General features: G+C 49.1%; 1 protein-coding gene across 6 annotated transcripts in view; it reads right to left on the bottom strand.

Moving 5' to 3' along the window:
- The window catches only part of MTSS1 (MTSS I-BAR domain containing 1), a 161,647-nt gene extending 146,860 nt beyond the window's left edge, over window positions 1-14,787 (bottom strand). For 3 of the 6 annotated variants that reach the window (XM_064587893.1, XM_064587898.1, XM_045895902.3), the window contains exon 1: window positions 14,192-14,787. In XM_064587893.1, the coding sequence (XP_064443963.1) occupies window positions 14,192-14,263 (72 nt within the window). In that variant the 5' untranslated portion in view covers window positions 14,264-14,787. The remainder of the gene's footprint in view (window positions 1-14,191) is intronic. The other 3 variants (XM_064587895.1, XM_045895909.3, XM_045895904.3) reach the window with 2 other exon arrangements.
- Between the last annotated feature and the right edge of the window lie 1,752 nt (window positions 14,788-16,539).

Genomic DNA, 16,539 nt, shown 5'->3' with positions numbered 1-16,539 from the left:
GCCTGGAGAGAGCGCCCTGAGGCGCAGCCATGCTCGGGAGTCTGAAAGGACCCATGTGATGTAGGCGTCAAGAGCACGGCGCTACAGTCACGCTCCCGACCTCACATCTGCCCACTGGATGACCTAGGCGACTCAGTCACCCGCAACTGCCCTGTCTTCATGTGTAAAGAACGTCTATGCTAGGCCCCACCTCCAAGGATGGTGATGAGGGAAGGGAAATAGTGCAGGCGTTCAGAAGGGTGACCGGCACTTAGGACTCAATAAATCCCAGCGACTGCTATTTTCAGGAGTCCACATGCGATGCCAGCCACCCTAGCTGGGGCATTTAATGAGCACCTACTACGGTAGGAGTGGGGTGGAGGCCACACAGAGATAAGGAGCCAAAGCACTGAGGAACTCAGGCCAGTAGAACACGGATGCGGATGCGTTAGCCCCCATTCGGAGGGCACCACACTCCAAATATAAAGTACCAGAAGGTGCGGTTGGTGTAAGCTTCCCGGGGCGGGGGCGGGGGGGGGAGCCTCACCTAGGTCTTTAAGGACAAAGGGGCGTTTTCCTGGCAAAGGGGCAGGAAATAAAGAAGGGAGACAGTTTTCCTTGCAAAAGAAAGAATTAGCAGAGGAAAGGGAATACAGAAGATCATGCTGCATTTAGGCATGAGAGTCATTTTGGGGTGTAATCTCGGGGCACGGGAGAGGGGAGCAGGGAGATCCTTCCTACTTACCTCATGAGCTGCAAAGGAGGCTCTTGGTGCCCAAGAACCACTCCTACTTGCCCTGTTCCTGGTATAATCACAACCTACCAGAGACTCACTAGGAATGTCTGCTACGACTACAGAGGCCTGAGCCCCACCCCACAGCTACACAATGGACATCTCTGAGGCCCAGACACCTGCACTGAACACACTCCCCGAGGCACACTCACACTTTCTTGCTAAAATCACACACAGCAAGATTTGAAAATCACCACACCAGGGGCGCCTGGGTGGCTCAGTTGGTTAAGCATCTGCCTTTGGCTCAGGCCAGGATTCCAGGGTCCTGGGATCCAGCTCCATGTCGGGCTCCCTGCTGAGCGGGGAGTCTGCTTCTTCCTCTCCCTGTGCTTGTCCTCTCTCGCTCTCTACTAAATAAAATCTTTAAAAAAAAAATTAAAATCACCACACCAAATAAGACGCTTCGTCCCTCTGAGGCCCAGCAAGCTGTGGCCTCAGCAATTTCTCTGTCCCGATAGTCAAGTCTAGCTCCTTGAGAAATAATCCCTGGTGATGAGCACCTGCACGTGGGAAGAGGAATAGATACGTGCTTTCTGAACGGCACTGGGCAACGTGTTTGAAATGCCTTGAAAAGTCCGTACCTTTGACCCAGGATAAAGCCTTCAGGGGAAACTGTCCATGCAAATCAACGTCTAGCTACAAGGATATACTCACTGCAGTGCTGCTTATAATTAGTGAAAAACCGGACACAGCCTAAACACGAAATCAGCACGGGACGGACAGAACTGTGCCCACCTTAAGGCCTCCGCACATGCTCTTCCCTGGCCTGGAATATTCTTTTTCCAATATCCACGTACTTCCTACGGTGTTGCTCAAAGGTCACCTGCTCTGTGAGGCCTTCCCTAGCCATGGTATTTAAAAAACAACAACACTGCCTCTGCTCTTCTTTTCCCCATTGCACATAATCCTTCTAAAATACAGAAGAACCGACTTAGTTTGTCCCCACTGCCCTAGAATGTAAGCTCCAAGGGGCGCAGGGGCTGTGCCCATTTTTATGTACTGCTGTACCCCCAGCACTTAACACAGAACCTGGCATGTGGTCGGTCCTCAAAGACAGGTCAGCTGAATAAATTAATTGTACACATACCAAACAATGGAACACCACACAACATTAAAACTGACATGGCTCATAATTACATACACGGAAAGGCAAGGTAAGCGAAAAGCTAAGTGAAAAAAAAGTTCTGGCACAGCGTGGGCCGCATGAACCTTTGTCTCAAATGTGTGTACATAACCCGCTTTGTAATCAAGCAGTATGGGTGAGTTTTATTTTTTTACTTAACTGAAATTTCTGTTTTTCTTCCACTAACTTTATATTGCTTGCATAATCTTTGAGAAGTAATCCCTCATGAAATGCTCTCAAAGCACTTAATTTTTTTCTTTTTACGAATAAGCTTCCTCCTTAGTGATTTAATTAGGGTGTCCCTAATTAAGGCCAGCACAACATCAAAGAGGCCAGGTTCCAGGAGACCCTTGCTTCAGGTCTACTCCTGGCTGCAAGGCGACCTCAGTCCCTCCAGCTTGCAGAACTTGTGAGCGCTGGGATGCCGAAGGCTTGGCCACCAGCTAGCTCCTCCTGGCCCTACTCCCGGCTACTTGCTTCCTATTGGGGTGCCTCATCCAATTATTCAGGCCCGAGATCACATCCTGCTGGAGAGCTGGCTTTGAAGGTTCAGTAAACAATCACTTCAAAACAAAGAGCGACCATTAAACCAAACTCAAAGACTTCCTTAATGACTCCATGCTCGGCTGCAGGAGCCGGGGCGCAAGCAAGCCGGGCCTCAGAAGTGAAACTGAGGTCTCCCTGGAAACTAATCTCGAAGCATTTCCAGCCTCCTACTGCAAATATCCCCCTTCCTCTTTCGTGCTCAGGCATGTGGGTGCAGAGCCGTTACTGGGGCGACCCGGACGGACGGGGTGTCTTCAGCAAAACAAACCTGTGTCTCGTGGTTGTCACCTTCAACAGCTGTGTCAGAACCCTGGGTCTCACACCCTGCCTGCTCCCCACCTATTCCCTCTGCTGACAAATCAGAGGCACCCGTGGGGTGAGTCCACCACCCAACAGGATCTTGTCGGCTGGGCTTGACTCGGCTTTAAATACAGAGAGGCCCCTTGAGCTTCTTGAAGCAGTTCAAAGAGCCTCAATTGTTAGGCTTTACCTGGTTCATCCTGAGTCCTAAAGGTACAGATAGAACAATCGTCAAAGAGATCAGTGAAACAGACCCATTACAGAATCTGAGAAGACACAGCCCACCACGGGGATAAGCCCAGAGCCTGGAGCCAGACCACCCGGGTTCAAATCCCAGCCTTCCCTCTCACGAGCTGTCTGGTGTGGGCAAATGGCTACACCTCTCTGAACCTCAGTTTCCCCATCTGTAAAGTGGGAATTGTAGCAGCAACTATCTCACCGGGTTGCTGGGAGGAGTTAGAGTCTATTGGTAAGGCACTAGAATGCCTGCTTGTGCCATATAAAGGCTCATGAAATAGGTAAAATAAAACGTAGGTGTCACTCATACCAAAGCCTCCCCTGACTCTGTCCTCCACTCCCAACGATGATCAGAGGCCCTCCCTAAGATCTTGCTGCTTCTCTGTTCCTCTTCTAGACAAAACAACTTTAGGGCGAGGGCTTTACTGGTCTTGCTCACAGGTGTATCTCTACCCCCCGCAATGCCTGGCCCATAGCAGGCACATCGTCAGATCTGTTGAATATGTGTACTGTGTTCTCTCAAATTATTCATATACGTTGAAAGTTGAAAAGCACTGCAGTGTTGTCTCTATTGCATTATCAAAGTGGAGCTATAGGTTTCTTGTATTTTCTGAAACATCTGAGTGCTATTATTACAGGGTACTCCACTAGAAACTACCACGGCAGCTCAGATACACAAGAGCATTTTATTTAGCATTTATTTCATGCTAAGCCCTTTACATATACTTTCTCACTGAAGCCCCTACAACTTCAAGAGGGAAGTATTATTTCCCCCATTTTACAGATAAGAAAATCAAGTCTCAGGAGGTTGAGTAACTCGCCCTGAGTAATCTACCTAGGAAGTGGCAGAGCCAGGTTTTAAAGCCCAAGGGCAACCGCGTAAGGTAGAACGTAATACTCAGTAGACTCAACACAGGATGTGAAGAATGCCTAAGGATATCTGGGTTGGTGGAAAGCGGAAATAACTTTGTGGTGGGGCCTTGAAGGATGAGAAAGATTTCAGTGGCCAACAATGCAGAAATGTCCTCCAAGCAGGACAAACAGCAAGAATGAGGGGCACGGGATGTGTTCAAAGAGGCCAGGGACTCCAGGATGGAGAGCACTAGGCATACAGCAGACCACTCAGCTAGGGCCCAGCCGCGGGGTCCTTGAATCCCAGGCTAAGGCAGGTGGGACACATCCAGCAGGTGGGCAGGTAGGAAGAACTCAAATATGGCCAAGTCCTAGGAAGAGACAGAAGATCAGTGCCCAGCTGCTGCTACAGGGCAGGGTAAGAGGTGACCGAGGCCAATTTCCCTGGTGATCACTCCTGAAAAAGAAGGGGGAACTCAAACAATGTAGACAGAAAAAGACGGCCTTTACAAAGCTACTCCTCTCCCCTTACCCTGGTGTAAACATCTCTGAAAGACTTTTTTTTTTTTAAGCATTAAATGCCCTGAGGACCTCAGCCAGGACCCAGCCCTCCCCTTCCCTTTATAGACAATGGGTCTGCAAACACAGAATTGCAAATAGGCCCAGCCGAGGCAGATGAGGTTATAATGAACTCAAGAGTAATTGACTTAGCAAGAAAAAAAACAACGCAACTTCTCCATTTCCTGCAACTTCGGTGCAAACTCTAAATACAACTATGTCCAGGTTTGGGTAGCTTTTGCCTGAAGTGGTGGAAAGAATTACTACAGTGACTGGAACAGTAACAGCTGCTAACACCCGAGGGCCAGTGGCAAGGCACGGCGTGGAGCTTCGCAAGCGCAGTCTGCTTCCGGAATCCTCTGAAGTGGGTACTTTCTCAGACCCTTGCACAGAAGAGGAAAAGGAGGCTGAGAGATTAAGTAACTTGCCCATGGGATTGAAAAGCAGATCTCTTTGACTCCAAGGTCAGCGGGAGCTCTGGAATTTCCACAGGAGGGGTTTAGAGGCAACGAAGGGGCCAGCCAGAAGGGAGTAGAAGGTGTGCAGGAAGCTCACTGTTTTTACTTAAATGGTATGTTATAGATCTACACCGTCCAATACGGGAGTTACTAGCCCCATACGGCTATTTAAACAAAAGTGAATAAAACCTAATAGCTCCTTGATCACACTCGCCAGACTTCAACTGCTCAGTAGTCACATGTGGCTAGTGGATAACGTATTTGACAATTTCCATTATGGTAGAAAATCATACCGGACAGGGCTATGGTATATTTAAAATTGTTAAGTATTCTAAAGATGCTTTTTTCTACTATTTTTATATTTCAATTTATTTAATGTTGTTTCACTATAAATTTATTTTTATTTTTATTCGTGGCAAAACACACATAACATACAATCTATCACCTTGGCCATTCTTAAGCGTACAGTTCAGTAGTGTTTAGCAGAGTCACGTTGTTGTACAAACATCTAAACATGCTTTTACTCAGACTTTGGTGAGGATGAGAAAGTACTTTTGAGGGTGCTAAAACTGTGTATGACTCGGTGGTTCTCAAGCCTGACTACACATTAGAATTACCTGGGGGTGCTTTAAGAAAAAAAATGTGAATGCCCAGGATGCCCTCTGGAAGCAATGAATCAGAACCTCCAGGGAATAGGTCCAGGTATCAGTGTCTTAAAGGCTCCCAGGAAACCCGACGCTCTTAGGCCTGTAACCAGGCACATTCTACCAGAAGGGGCACACCAGCCCAGAGCCTCCTCCTCTGGCCAGACCCACTCCTCCAGCCCCGAGAGACCCCTGTCCTATGGGAGGTGGCAGGGAAGGGAGTCCCGGGCAAAACCTGCTACCCACCTCCAGGACTTAGGAGGCCACTCATGACAAGCGAGCTAATATTTTACAGTTGCCCAAATTCTTCAAGGGGAAGAAAGCAAATAAAAAGACACACAGCTCAAAAGACACTCAATTGATTTTTTTTTTTAAACCCACTTAAACTAGACAGGAGAAGAAAAACCACTTAGAAACTATGACCAAGGCCGTATATGCCAAGAGTCAGCACAGGAAGGAGGGGTTTTTGGTGATCCCATCAACTTCTGCAAACACAGAGCCTGAAAGGGCTCTACAGACTCAACCAAACTGGAGAGTTACGGGGACGTAATTAAATACAGAAAAGCTCTTTTACCAGAGAGTTCCAGGGCTGGACATAAAATGAGTTCAAGGTAAGGAGTTCCCTTAGAGGCGTCATTTGAACTTTGGGTGAACTTATTTAATTCATATAATTAGCGCAGGCTGCCAGGCTTGCACAGTCGCCCAGTCTCAGGAACCAATGGGCTCCCCGGACGTATAAACACAGCCCTCTGGCCACTCATGGAGAAGCCTGCCAGCACTTCGTATGGGGACAAGGACAGGAGCCAAGGGTGACAGGCCAGAGCCTGGCCCGAAGGCTTCTTTCCCCTCTGCACACCCAGAAGAAGAGGAAAGGGAATTCCAGGTTTGTCTGTCAGAGAAGACCGGTGAGTGGGAGACGGAAGGAAGCCACAATATGTCCATAGATCATAAATTAAATGACTTCCACAAAAGTGACAGCCAGATGGGAGCTGCCCACCCCACAACAGTCCCCACGGCATCTGAGCTCAAGTTCACGCCTCCAGGCTGGCTCTGGGCTCCAGGCACGGAAATAAGACCCTGATTCCTTCCTTGAGCCTCCTGTAGAACTCAGTAAAGTGGAATTCGGTATGCTGCCCTCTACAAATAAATCCATTCCCCCCTCTCTACCTTCAGCATGTTCTAAAGACCTCCAGCTTTGGGAATCAAATCGGCCAAGGCCTGAGCCAATCCACCTCACCGTGGCCTTGGATAAGTTACCCCCTCTCTTGAAAGAGCCTCAGTTTTCTCATCCGTAAAGTGGGGCTGATGTGAGGACGACATGAAACCATGCGCACCAAGCACTTAGCGCATTGCCTGGCACATGGCAGGTTCTCACCAAGTCCCTTCCTGCCCCGTGTTCACCATATGCCGTGAACACTAAGCACCTACTACACACAGGCGACGCACAAGAGCGTCTTAAATCGGGAAGCAGCAGACACAGCCCAGGTCCTCCCTGGGCTAAGAGGTGGGGAACACTGACAAGCGGTGGGCTGATCTCGAATCTATGCTGGGTGGGTTTGCTTTTGGGGTGTGTCTGTCTGTCTATCATGCTTTTCGGGGTGTGTGTCTGTCTGTCTGTCTGATACTCAGAGGAGACCTTGCGCAGCCTCCTAACTAACTGGGTGTGTGTGTGTGTGTGTGTGTCTGTCAACTACTCAGAGGAAACCTTGCGCAGCCTCCTAAATAACTGGGTGTGTGTGTGTGTGTGTGTGTGTGTCTGTCTGTCTGTCTGATACTCAGAGGAAACCTTGCGCAGCCTCCTAACTAATTGGGGTGTGTCTGTGTGTGTGTGTGTGTCTGTCTGTCTGATACTCAGAGGAAACCTTGCGCAGCCTCCTAACTGAGTGTGTGTGTGTGTGTGTGTGTGTGTCTGTCAAATACTCAGAGGAAACCTTGCGCAGCCTCCTAACTAACTGAGTGTGTGTGTGTGTGTGTGTGTCTGTCAAATACTCAGAGGAAACCTTGCGCAGCCTCCTGAGTGTGTGTGTGTGTGTGTGTGTGTGTGTCTGTCTGTCTGTCTGATACTCAGAGGAAACCTTGCGCAGCCTCCTAACTAATTGGGGTGTGTCTGTGTGTGTGTGTGTGTCTGTCTGTCTGTCTGATACTCAGAGGAAACCTTGCGCAGCCTCCTAACTGAGTGTGTGTGTGTGTGTGTGTGTGTGTCTGTCAAATACTCAGAGGAAACCTTGCGCAGCCTCCTAACTAATTGGGGGGTGTGTGTGTGTGTGTGTGTGTGTGTGTGTGTCTGTCTGATACTCAGAGGAAACCTTGCACAGCCTCCTAACTAACTGGGTGTGTGTGTGTGTGTGTGTGTGTGTCTGTCTGTCTGTCAAATACTCAGAGGAAACCTTGCGCAGCCTCCTAACTAACTGGGTGTGTGTGTGTGTGTGTGTGTGTGTGTGTGTGTGTCTGTCAACTACTCAGAGGAAACCTTGCGCAGCCTCCTAATTGGGGTGTGTGTGTGTGTGTGTGTTTCTGTCTGTCTGTCTGTCAGATACTCAGGAAACCTTGCACAGCCTCCTAACTAATTGGGGTGTGTGTATGTCTGTCTGTCTGTCTGTCAGATACTCAGAGGAAACCTTGCGCAGCCTCCTAACTAACTGGGTGTGTGTGTGTGTGTGTCTGTCTGTCTGTCTGTCTGTCAAATACTCAGAGGAAACCTTGCGCAGCCTCCTAACTAACTGGGTGTGGGTGTGTGTGTGTGTGTGTGTGTGTGTGTGTCTGTCAACTACTCAGAGGAAACCTTGCGCAGCCTCCTAATTGGGGTGTGTGTGTGTGTGTGTGTTTCTGTCTGTCTGTCTGTCAGATACTCAGGAAACCTTGCACAGCCTCCTAACTAATTGGGGTGTGTGTATGTCTGTCTGTCTGTCTGTCAGATACTCAGAGGAAACCTTGCGCAGCCTCCTAACTAATTCAAGGGAGAACCTCCGCAATCAAATACAATGGCCTTCCTCGAAGCTCAGCCAATTAATTTACTCCATTTGTCTCTCTGGTTTGCTGCTTAATAAGGCCATATCAGCAGTGCAATCTGCAAATCTGAGTTAAAGTGCTTAAGGCATCCATCAGTTCCCTCTAAGGAGCCCCAAATACTTCTCCTCTGGTGTCCTAGGCAGCTAAATCTGCCTTTGGCTTTTGTTTGGTTCCAGGAGAGGTATTTCTTTGTTTTTGCAGAGGTGTGGGTTTAAGGGGAAAGTGTCCTGAAGGCAGTTCCGAGAAGTAATGGAGACCTCACAACGATCTCATTTTCCCAGTCCCAATCTGAGCACCTAAACAGTCTTCTGCAGAAGGAATCTTTTGAGCTCTCACCCATCCCCGGCAAGATGGAAAAGCCCAGATGAAAATTATAGATAAAGCGTCTACTAGATCAATAGTTTCAACTTTTCCATCCTCCAAACATTTCAACAACCTCAAATGAGCTGGCCATATTGACAGACACCATTTTAGCTTTTTCCTTTTCCTGGATGCAAAAGAGCAGTTCAAAGTATAAGACGTCAATCGCTGAGAAGCCCGAGGATGCATGGAACATACTTACACTAAAAAGTTGTTCGCTGTTTATCTGAAATTCAAATTTAACTGGAAAGTCTGTATCTTTACTTGCTGAATCATAGCACTGAGCTCAGTGCTTGCAACCTTGCTGGTGCTCAATAAATACTACAGAATTATGAGTACATGCTACTCTCCTAAGAACGGACTGATAGCTGAACCAGGCAAAACTCAAACTCAGCTCATCTTCCATGTGAACCATGACCTGGGATTGACCTTCTCTCCATGTGAGGCATCACTGACTGTGGAAATTCAGAACATAAAGGTTCACAGTGTCGAACAATAAGTTCTACCCAATTTGGTTAAATATGATGTATACAGGATTTTCCCACAGAAACATTCAAGCCAAGACCAAAAAATAAATAAAAGACTTCTTTCTAAACCTGGACAAGATCTGCACCTAAAAAAACCAAACAGACTGATCTACGTAGGCTCTCAATCTCAGAACAGGCACCCATTCTGGACAGTTCCCCTGCTGCCAAATTTTATGACATCTTCGCTTCACCTTCTTCGCCCACAGGCCCAAATTGAGGAAGCTGTAAAATCCTGGGCAAACACAGCCATTTGCTAAGAGAAAAAACAACATGGGGCCCATCTGTACTTTACAAGGGCTCTGCTGGTCCTGCCTCTGTGTGTCCCCATTTTCAGGGCTGCCCGCCTCCCTCAGAGCACCTGGCCACTCTTGGAGGCCTTCGCTGGGTTTTCAGTATCTTCCTGGAGAAAACATTTTTTTCCCCCCAAGAGTCAAAGAGAAGTCCTTCAAAAACTGACTGATGCTCTTCCTTCATGGTCACCAGAGGGTACTTAATGTTACCTTCTTACAGCCCACAGGACAAGCAGCTCTCCAAGGGCAGGCCTTGTTGGCTCCTTGCTGCCCAGCCAGAGACCTTCCACATAGCAGGCCCTCGATAAACAGGAAGGAGCCTCTCGTCTGAGAGAAACCCCAAAGCCAAAGCAGTGGGGGGTGGAGGGGGAACCCTGAAATCATTATCCAGCGCTGACCCAATACCCACAGTCTTGATCTATGATAAGTGAGGGAAAATACCATGTCATGCCTTCGAACCACAAAAGATTTCCATGGAATTCAAGAAGTTCCTTTACCAGCTCTAATTTTAGGCAGAACTTAGGAGGATATAGGTGCCAACAGTGGCGGGGGGCAGTGGAGAGGAACTGAACAAGGCCCTTATTCTGCTCGGCACAGGTGCTGGTAACAGGACACCTCTCTCTACAGTGCGAGGTGGGGTAGGGATATTCAAGGTGTGCTTTGGTGCTTTTCAGCCCCCAGTCCCATTACATAACCCCTAACACACTCTCAAACCTAGTACAAAGTTCTCCCTGCATCAGGCCCAATTCAGCTCCTGACATGCTGATTCTTGAGCAACAAGGCCAAGGAAAATATTTGGTTTTAGCATCCAACTTAAAAAAAAAAACACCAAAAACCTAAGTTAATTATTAAAAGAACAAAGATATCCAGAGTGACTTGCCCTTGAGTTTAGCCAGTCTCCTGGTCTTAAAAGCTCCCCAAACATGATCAAATTCTTTGCTGGTTCAATTACTTAAACATTAAAAAAAAAATCAATCAATCAAAATAAATTTAAAAACTACAAGTATTAAATCACTGTGTTGCATATCTAAAACTAATATAATGTTGTATGTCCATTATATCCCAAAAAATTTTTTTTAAAAAGTCATGGCTCAAATCTGCTGTTTGCAGCATTTAGCCTGCTTTTCTTGGCACTTGGATAGAAACTCCAAAAAGATTCTAGAACCTCGTCAATGTCTAACCATTGTCAAACATCAGAAGCCGGTCAGTTGGCCTTCCGTAGTCACCGGCAAGCTACTGTTCCCCCAGACAAACGGGTGATGGGCCCTCGCCTCCAGCCACGTGAATCTCTGTCTCCACTTCCCTTTGGGACCAGCTCACACCAGACAACTTGATTTATGTGCATGGGCGGAAAGGCAGCCAGTAAGCGATTCTGCACACCACCGTCATTAGTGACCACCACCACAGGAGGGTGGAAGACGGGGGAAAACACACAAGGTTTCCTCTCGTCAAGGAATCAATAAGTTATTTAACAGCTGCTGCTGGATCCCAATGGAAGAAGAGCGAGGGTTTCTTCCGCACCCTTCCCCCTGAAAAGGATAAAACGCACACCCTGACCGCTGAGGATTTAGCCAGATGAAGGAGCACTAGAAAAAAGCAGGATTCCTCTCCAGCTTTTCAATGTCTTGAGGTTTTTGATTTTGGAAGATGTATGGTGTTAGGCCTTGAAATTACTCCATTTTTTTTTTGTTCTTTTCTTTTTTTTTCCTCCTCCAAAGAGGAAACTGACTCCCTTCCTGTGTCGCTGTACATTTTAGAGAATCAAATGCTACTAAAAAAAAAAAAAAAAAATTCCTTACCCTTTCCTCACCCCAGTCCAGCATTACTTCTGGAAAAATAACCTAAAAATTTTCTCAAGATGGCATTCCAAATGGATTTCCAACATTTACACTTGTCCTTCAAAGCAAACAGAAAGGGGACCAAAGACATCAGAAACCCATCATGGCAGTTCAAAGAGAAAAAGAGGATAAACTGGTCATTAGAAAGCCAGCTGACTTCAGATATTAAAAGACTGACTTTTATTGGTGGTGACTTCATGCATTATGCATACTACGCACTGCTTATCCTATATGCCCCCAATTTTTTTTAATTCCCTTTTAAAATATCACTGCCATCCAACCCACAAAGAAGTCTTTTTAAAAAAAAACTCCATTAAAATATTCAACAACTGTCTTCTGCGTAAACAATCTTGGAAATCAGTCTACGCCTTTCTTTTTCCTTATCTCTCTCTACTCCCCAAAAGTCTGGAATCCTGCAGACCCCGAGGCAAATTTTAGTCTTCCCCTCCAGTTTGCTTTTCAAATCTTTGCCAAAACAAAACAAACAACCTTAAAATAAATGCCTTCCCACAGGATGTTGAACAAACCCTACTAAATTCAAAGGGAAAGAAGTCAGGAACCACAAACTATAGATCCAGCATTGAAAGGGCATTAAATAAATCCTTATTTTTAACTGGCGTCTTGCAGAGGGAAAAACATGCCACCTTGGCACCCACAAATCCCCCTGGCCAGAATGCTAGAGGGCAGCCACAGGATGGCAGGCAGAAAATAGGGGGCCCATCCTGTGGTGGGCTACCTTCTGAAAGGCTTTGGGTTCAAACTGCTAAATGCAAAGAACGAGACTGGAGGGATTATGGATTAAGGAACAAGGAGAAAAAAAAAAACTCTAGATTTTTTTTTTCCTGGGTCTGCAGTGGGCAGAACTTTTAGGTCACTGGGTCCTTGTTACTACTCAGGGACTGGAAACATCCATTTCTCTTCAAAAAAAAAAAAAAAAGAAGAAGAAGAAGAAAAAACCGCAAGCAGCTTTACCTGCCCATCTCAAATTCTTCCCCTGGTGATCAAAATACACATGTGCCTCAAACCAAATCTTTGATTATAAGGCGTACAGAATTTAAGTTAACAAGAAATACCCCAGAGTCCGAGGCGGGGACACCAATCTTTGTCTCAAAAGAGCACTTCAATAAGTCAATGTGAATTGAGGGCAAAGGAATGAAAGAGGCTGTCTTTGAACAGGGAATAATCCATCTAATTCCAAGTGGCTGGATTAGAGGCATTCCTGGACAAGCAGGGTCTAGCTGAAGATAATGCTACACGAATGTCAATTTCTCACACACACAAAACAACAACAACAACACAGGCTCTGTAGAAGGAGAGCCAAGACCAGGATGGAGGCACCTTGGAAAAGTTCACCCTTGGGGAGATGGCAGTTGCTTCTAAAAGGGGGAAGCAGGCGTGACAGCTGAGCATTCCTTCACAAAGTCCATCTCCCAGGCCAAACCCTCTCTAAACCTTACACTTCATCAGACAAAAGCTCCTCCAAACGCCCAGTCAGCGGCTGAAGAGGGGCTATCCACACCCACCGGCTGTACAGCTTTCCAAACCTGCCTACTCGTTTTGGAAGCCGAGCTTTTAATTAAACACCACCTCCCCGGATCTGTTGAGGCAAACTGGGGCTGGGTTAAAGCCAAAGAGAAGCTCCCTAAATACACATGAAAAAAAATCCCCCCCACCGCCCCCAATTCCCACCTCCAGCCAGCTCGCGAGGCTGGTTATATTTCCTTTGGATGAGTAACACAGGGCCCTGGTCTATCTCTATGCACCAGAAAATCCACATCCAAGGATCAGGTTATCCCCAGTCCCACCCTTTGCAGGAAAAAAAAACCAGGGTGTTGTTCCCCGCCCCCAATACACACTCGCGCGCGCGTGCGCGAGCACACACGGACACACACACACACCACACACACACACACAATATTCACGATCCTTCCAAGAGAAAACCTGGAGTCGGGGGGGGGGGGCGTGGGGGGGCGGAATACAGTTCTTTAGGGGACTCCAATCTTGCCTTCAGGCTGGAGCCTCAGCCGGTGGAAGGAGGGTCCCCAGCAAGGCTACTCTGGGAACTTCTGCTCCGCGCCCCCGGGGAGGGCTGAGAAAGGCATGCACACCCTCACCAGCTTAGGAACAGCCTAATTAATGCCTAATTTGCTCAGATCCCCCCCAGGTGGACCTGAAAGCCAAGGAGGGAGAGGAAGGCCTCGCTCTCAGGCTCTCGGCCAGGGGTGGGGGGCCAGTTCCCGGGGCCGGGCAGAGCCCCCATACCCCTCCCCACCACCGCGCCAGGTGCCCCCACCCCGTACTCGGGGGAATCAGGTGTCCGCCCAGGCACCCAGTCTCCACGGGTCGCAGACACTCCGTCCAGCGACAGACAATGGCAAACTTGGAGCCGGGGCCCTGCGCCCCCAGGGAAACGAGATGGTGCCGCCCCCTGGGACAATGAGCGTGGAGAGGGCAGGGGGCATCAGACACCCCCAGAGAAGCAGCCCGCCCGGTGACCCAGCAGAGCCCGGAGCGGCGCCGCGGGTGAGCAGGTGACACCGGGCCGGAGCGCTCCCGCAGGTGGCCGGCGGCCGCGGCGCAGGTAAGGGCTGGGCGGCTGGCCCGGGGCGGAGGCGAAGCACCGCGGCGAGGTCAGTGCGCGGCCGCCGCCACCGCAGCCGCGCCCCCGGCGTCCTACCTTCATGTCGCTGATGATGGTCTGGAAGAGGCCTCCGAGCGCGCTGCATTCCTTCTCAATCACAGCCTCCATTTTCCCGGCGCCGGCAGGGAGAGGACACACACTCGGGGCCGCCTGGGCTGTGCGCGGGGCCGGGGCTCGCTCACCCGCGAGCAATTCCACCCTCCAAGCGACCCACCTCCGACTCACAGCCTCTTCTGCAAAGAGGACGAAGTGCCCAAGATCGGCGGTTCTCTGCCCCAAATAACAACAATAATTTAAAAAGCCAAACCGCCCTGCAGGGTGATTCGCCTACATGCAGTGCTCGGCTCCTGGTCTTAAAAATGCCCGGAGAAGACTGACAATCAGGCCACCACTGGTGCCCACGACGGAAACAGCAAAGCCCATCTTGAAGCAGAGAAAACCGCCCGCTGACCTGGGGCCAGCGCCATTTAAAAATGCAAGATTTTCTAATTTAATAATATTTTTGAAATTAAAAAAAAATCGCCCAACAGCAGAACGCGTCTGCTCGCGGCGTCTGGATCTGTTGCTCGCAGCCGCGGCCGCCGCCTCCTTTTCACTCCTGCGCGCCCGGCCCCGGCGCTCGCTCTGGCGCGGCTCCCGGGGACGTTCGGAGGGGCGCACGCGCGCTCGCGGCCGTGCGTCCGCCGCGGGGGCGCGGGTAGGGCGCGCGCTCTCGGCCGTGCGTCCGCCGCACGCGGGCGGGGCTAGGAGCGCGTGCCCGGGAGGCGCGTGGAGCGCACGCAGAGGAGGGGAACCGGCGGGCGCTGCGGCGAGGATTCCAGCCCCGCGGGAGACACCTCCTCCTCGGAGCACGCGCGGAGCACCCCCTCCTGCCCTGGGCGCGGGTCGCAGCGCGGAGAGGGCGTGTCAGCACGCGGCTGGACGAGCGCCCACCCCACAATGGCTGCGAGCGCCTGGAACCGAGGGTGCACCGCCGCTCCCCGGGGTCTTGCAGGGTGGCACGCTTAGCGCAGGGCCCAGCATATTCTAGTGAGCGCTCAGTAGGGCGGGAAAGCTGACGCGGCTGCTGCTACTGCAGCCTTTGGAGAAGCCCTTTCTGTGATATCAGGACTGCCACGCCAGTCACGATTGCAGGCAGCATTCGTAATCTGTAATTAATTTGTAATTAACAAATATGTAATTAAGGAGAGTTTGGGTGCGTATCCTGTGGCGGGATGCCCAGTTCAATAAAAGTTGCAGGCTGCTGGGAAAGTGGATTGATTTGCCTTTGCAAAATAAATGGATTGAGTTTTTGTATCCTGTCTTCGCTTTCTGGATATTGTTGACTGCCTGTGACTTGGATGTTTTTTTGGTTTTTGTTTTTTCAGGCCCACTGAGGGCATTGGGTGTTGGTATCACTGCAGAGAGCCCTGTTGGGACGTTCAACCTGGAAAGAGCACAAATGTTCCTGAGTTGATTTGGAGGCTGGTGGTTCATTTTCATAGCTCCACCGCCTAACTGCACATAGCTGGAGCCCTCATTTAGATTACCACCAAATAGGCAAGGAAGAAGGGAATCAAATGAGCGGCTTTTTAAAAGACCTTGAAACATAAGTACCTAACTCTTGACTGCTCCCTTGCCCCGTGAGCTGACCCTGTGAAGCACAAAATACAACAAAGGAAAATACTGGGGAGGAGACAAAAGAAACCATATGCAAAATGCTGTAGGCTTGTGTCAGACTCACTCACTCAGTAATAGGTCAAGTTCTGGCTTTGAAAAATTGCATGCATCAAGGAGATTCATGGAGGGGCCTATCACAGCTGCGGAAGATAATTTTACCCTGGGCCACTCTGCCCAACTTTTTTTTTTTAAGATTTTATTTATTTATTTATTTGAGAGAGAGAGAGCACATGAGGGAGGAGGGTCAAAGGGAGAAGCAGACTCCCTGCCAAGCAGGGAGCCTGGTTGGTGCTCGATCTCAGGACTCCAGGATCATGACCTGAGCCGAAGGCAGTCGCTTAACCAACTCTGCCCAACTTTTAATCACAACCCTTCTCCACCCCTCCCAAAAATCATAAAGAGGAGTGTTACTTCTGGAATTAACCAATCTCTTGGACAACCCTGCTGGATCCTGTCCCCAAGGTTATGGGGATGTGTAAGTCACATCTTCACCTTGCCAGTAATAGAACTTGACATACAGTTTGCTGTCAATCATTATCATTAGTATGATGTTTAGTGCTATTGGTATTATAGTGATCAGGTCACTGTTTATAGAGCCTGATTGTACTGGGTTCAAACTCCAGTTTACAACCTACTAACTGTATGACCTTGGGCCAAACTAACTGGGCTTCAGTTTCCTCATCTGTAAGTGGGGATAAAAACTTCATAGGGCTCTAGTGACTTTT

The sequence above is a fragment of the Mirounga angustirostris genome, unplaced genomic scaffold (genome assembly GCF_029215605.1).
Source record: "Mirounga angustirostris isolate CCGP_5_RB_7025 unplaced genomic scaffold, mMirAng1.0.hap1 SCAF_4, whole genome shotgun sequence".
NCBI classification, from domain to species: Eukaryota; Metazoa; Chordata; class Mammalia; order Carnivora; family Phocidae; genus Mirounga; species Mirounga angustirostris.
This window is presented reverse-complemented; position numbering and strand designations above follow the sequence as displayed.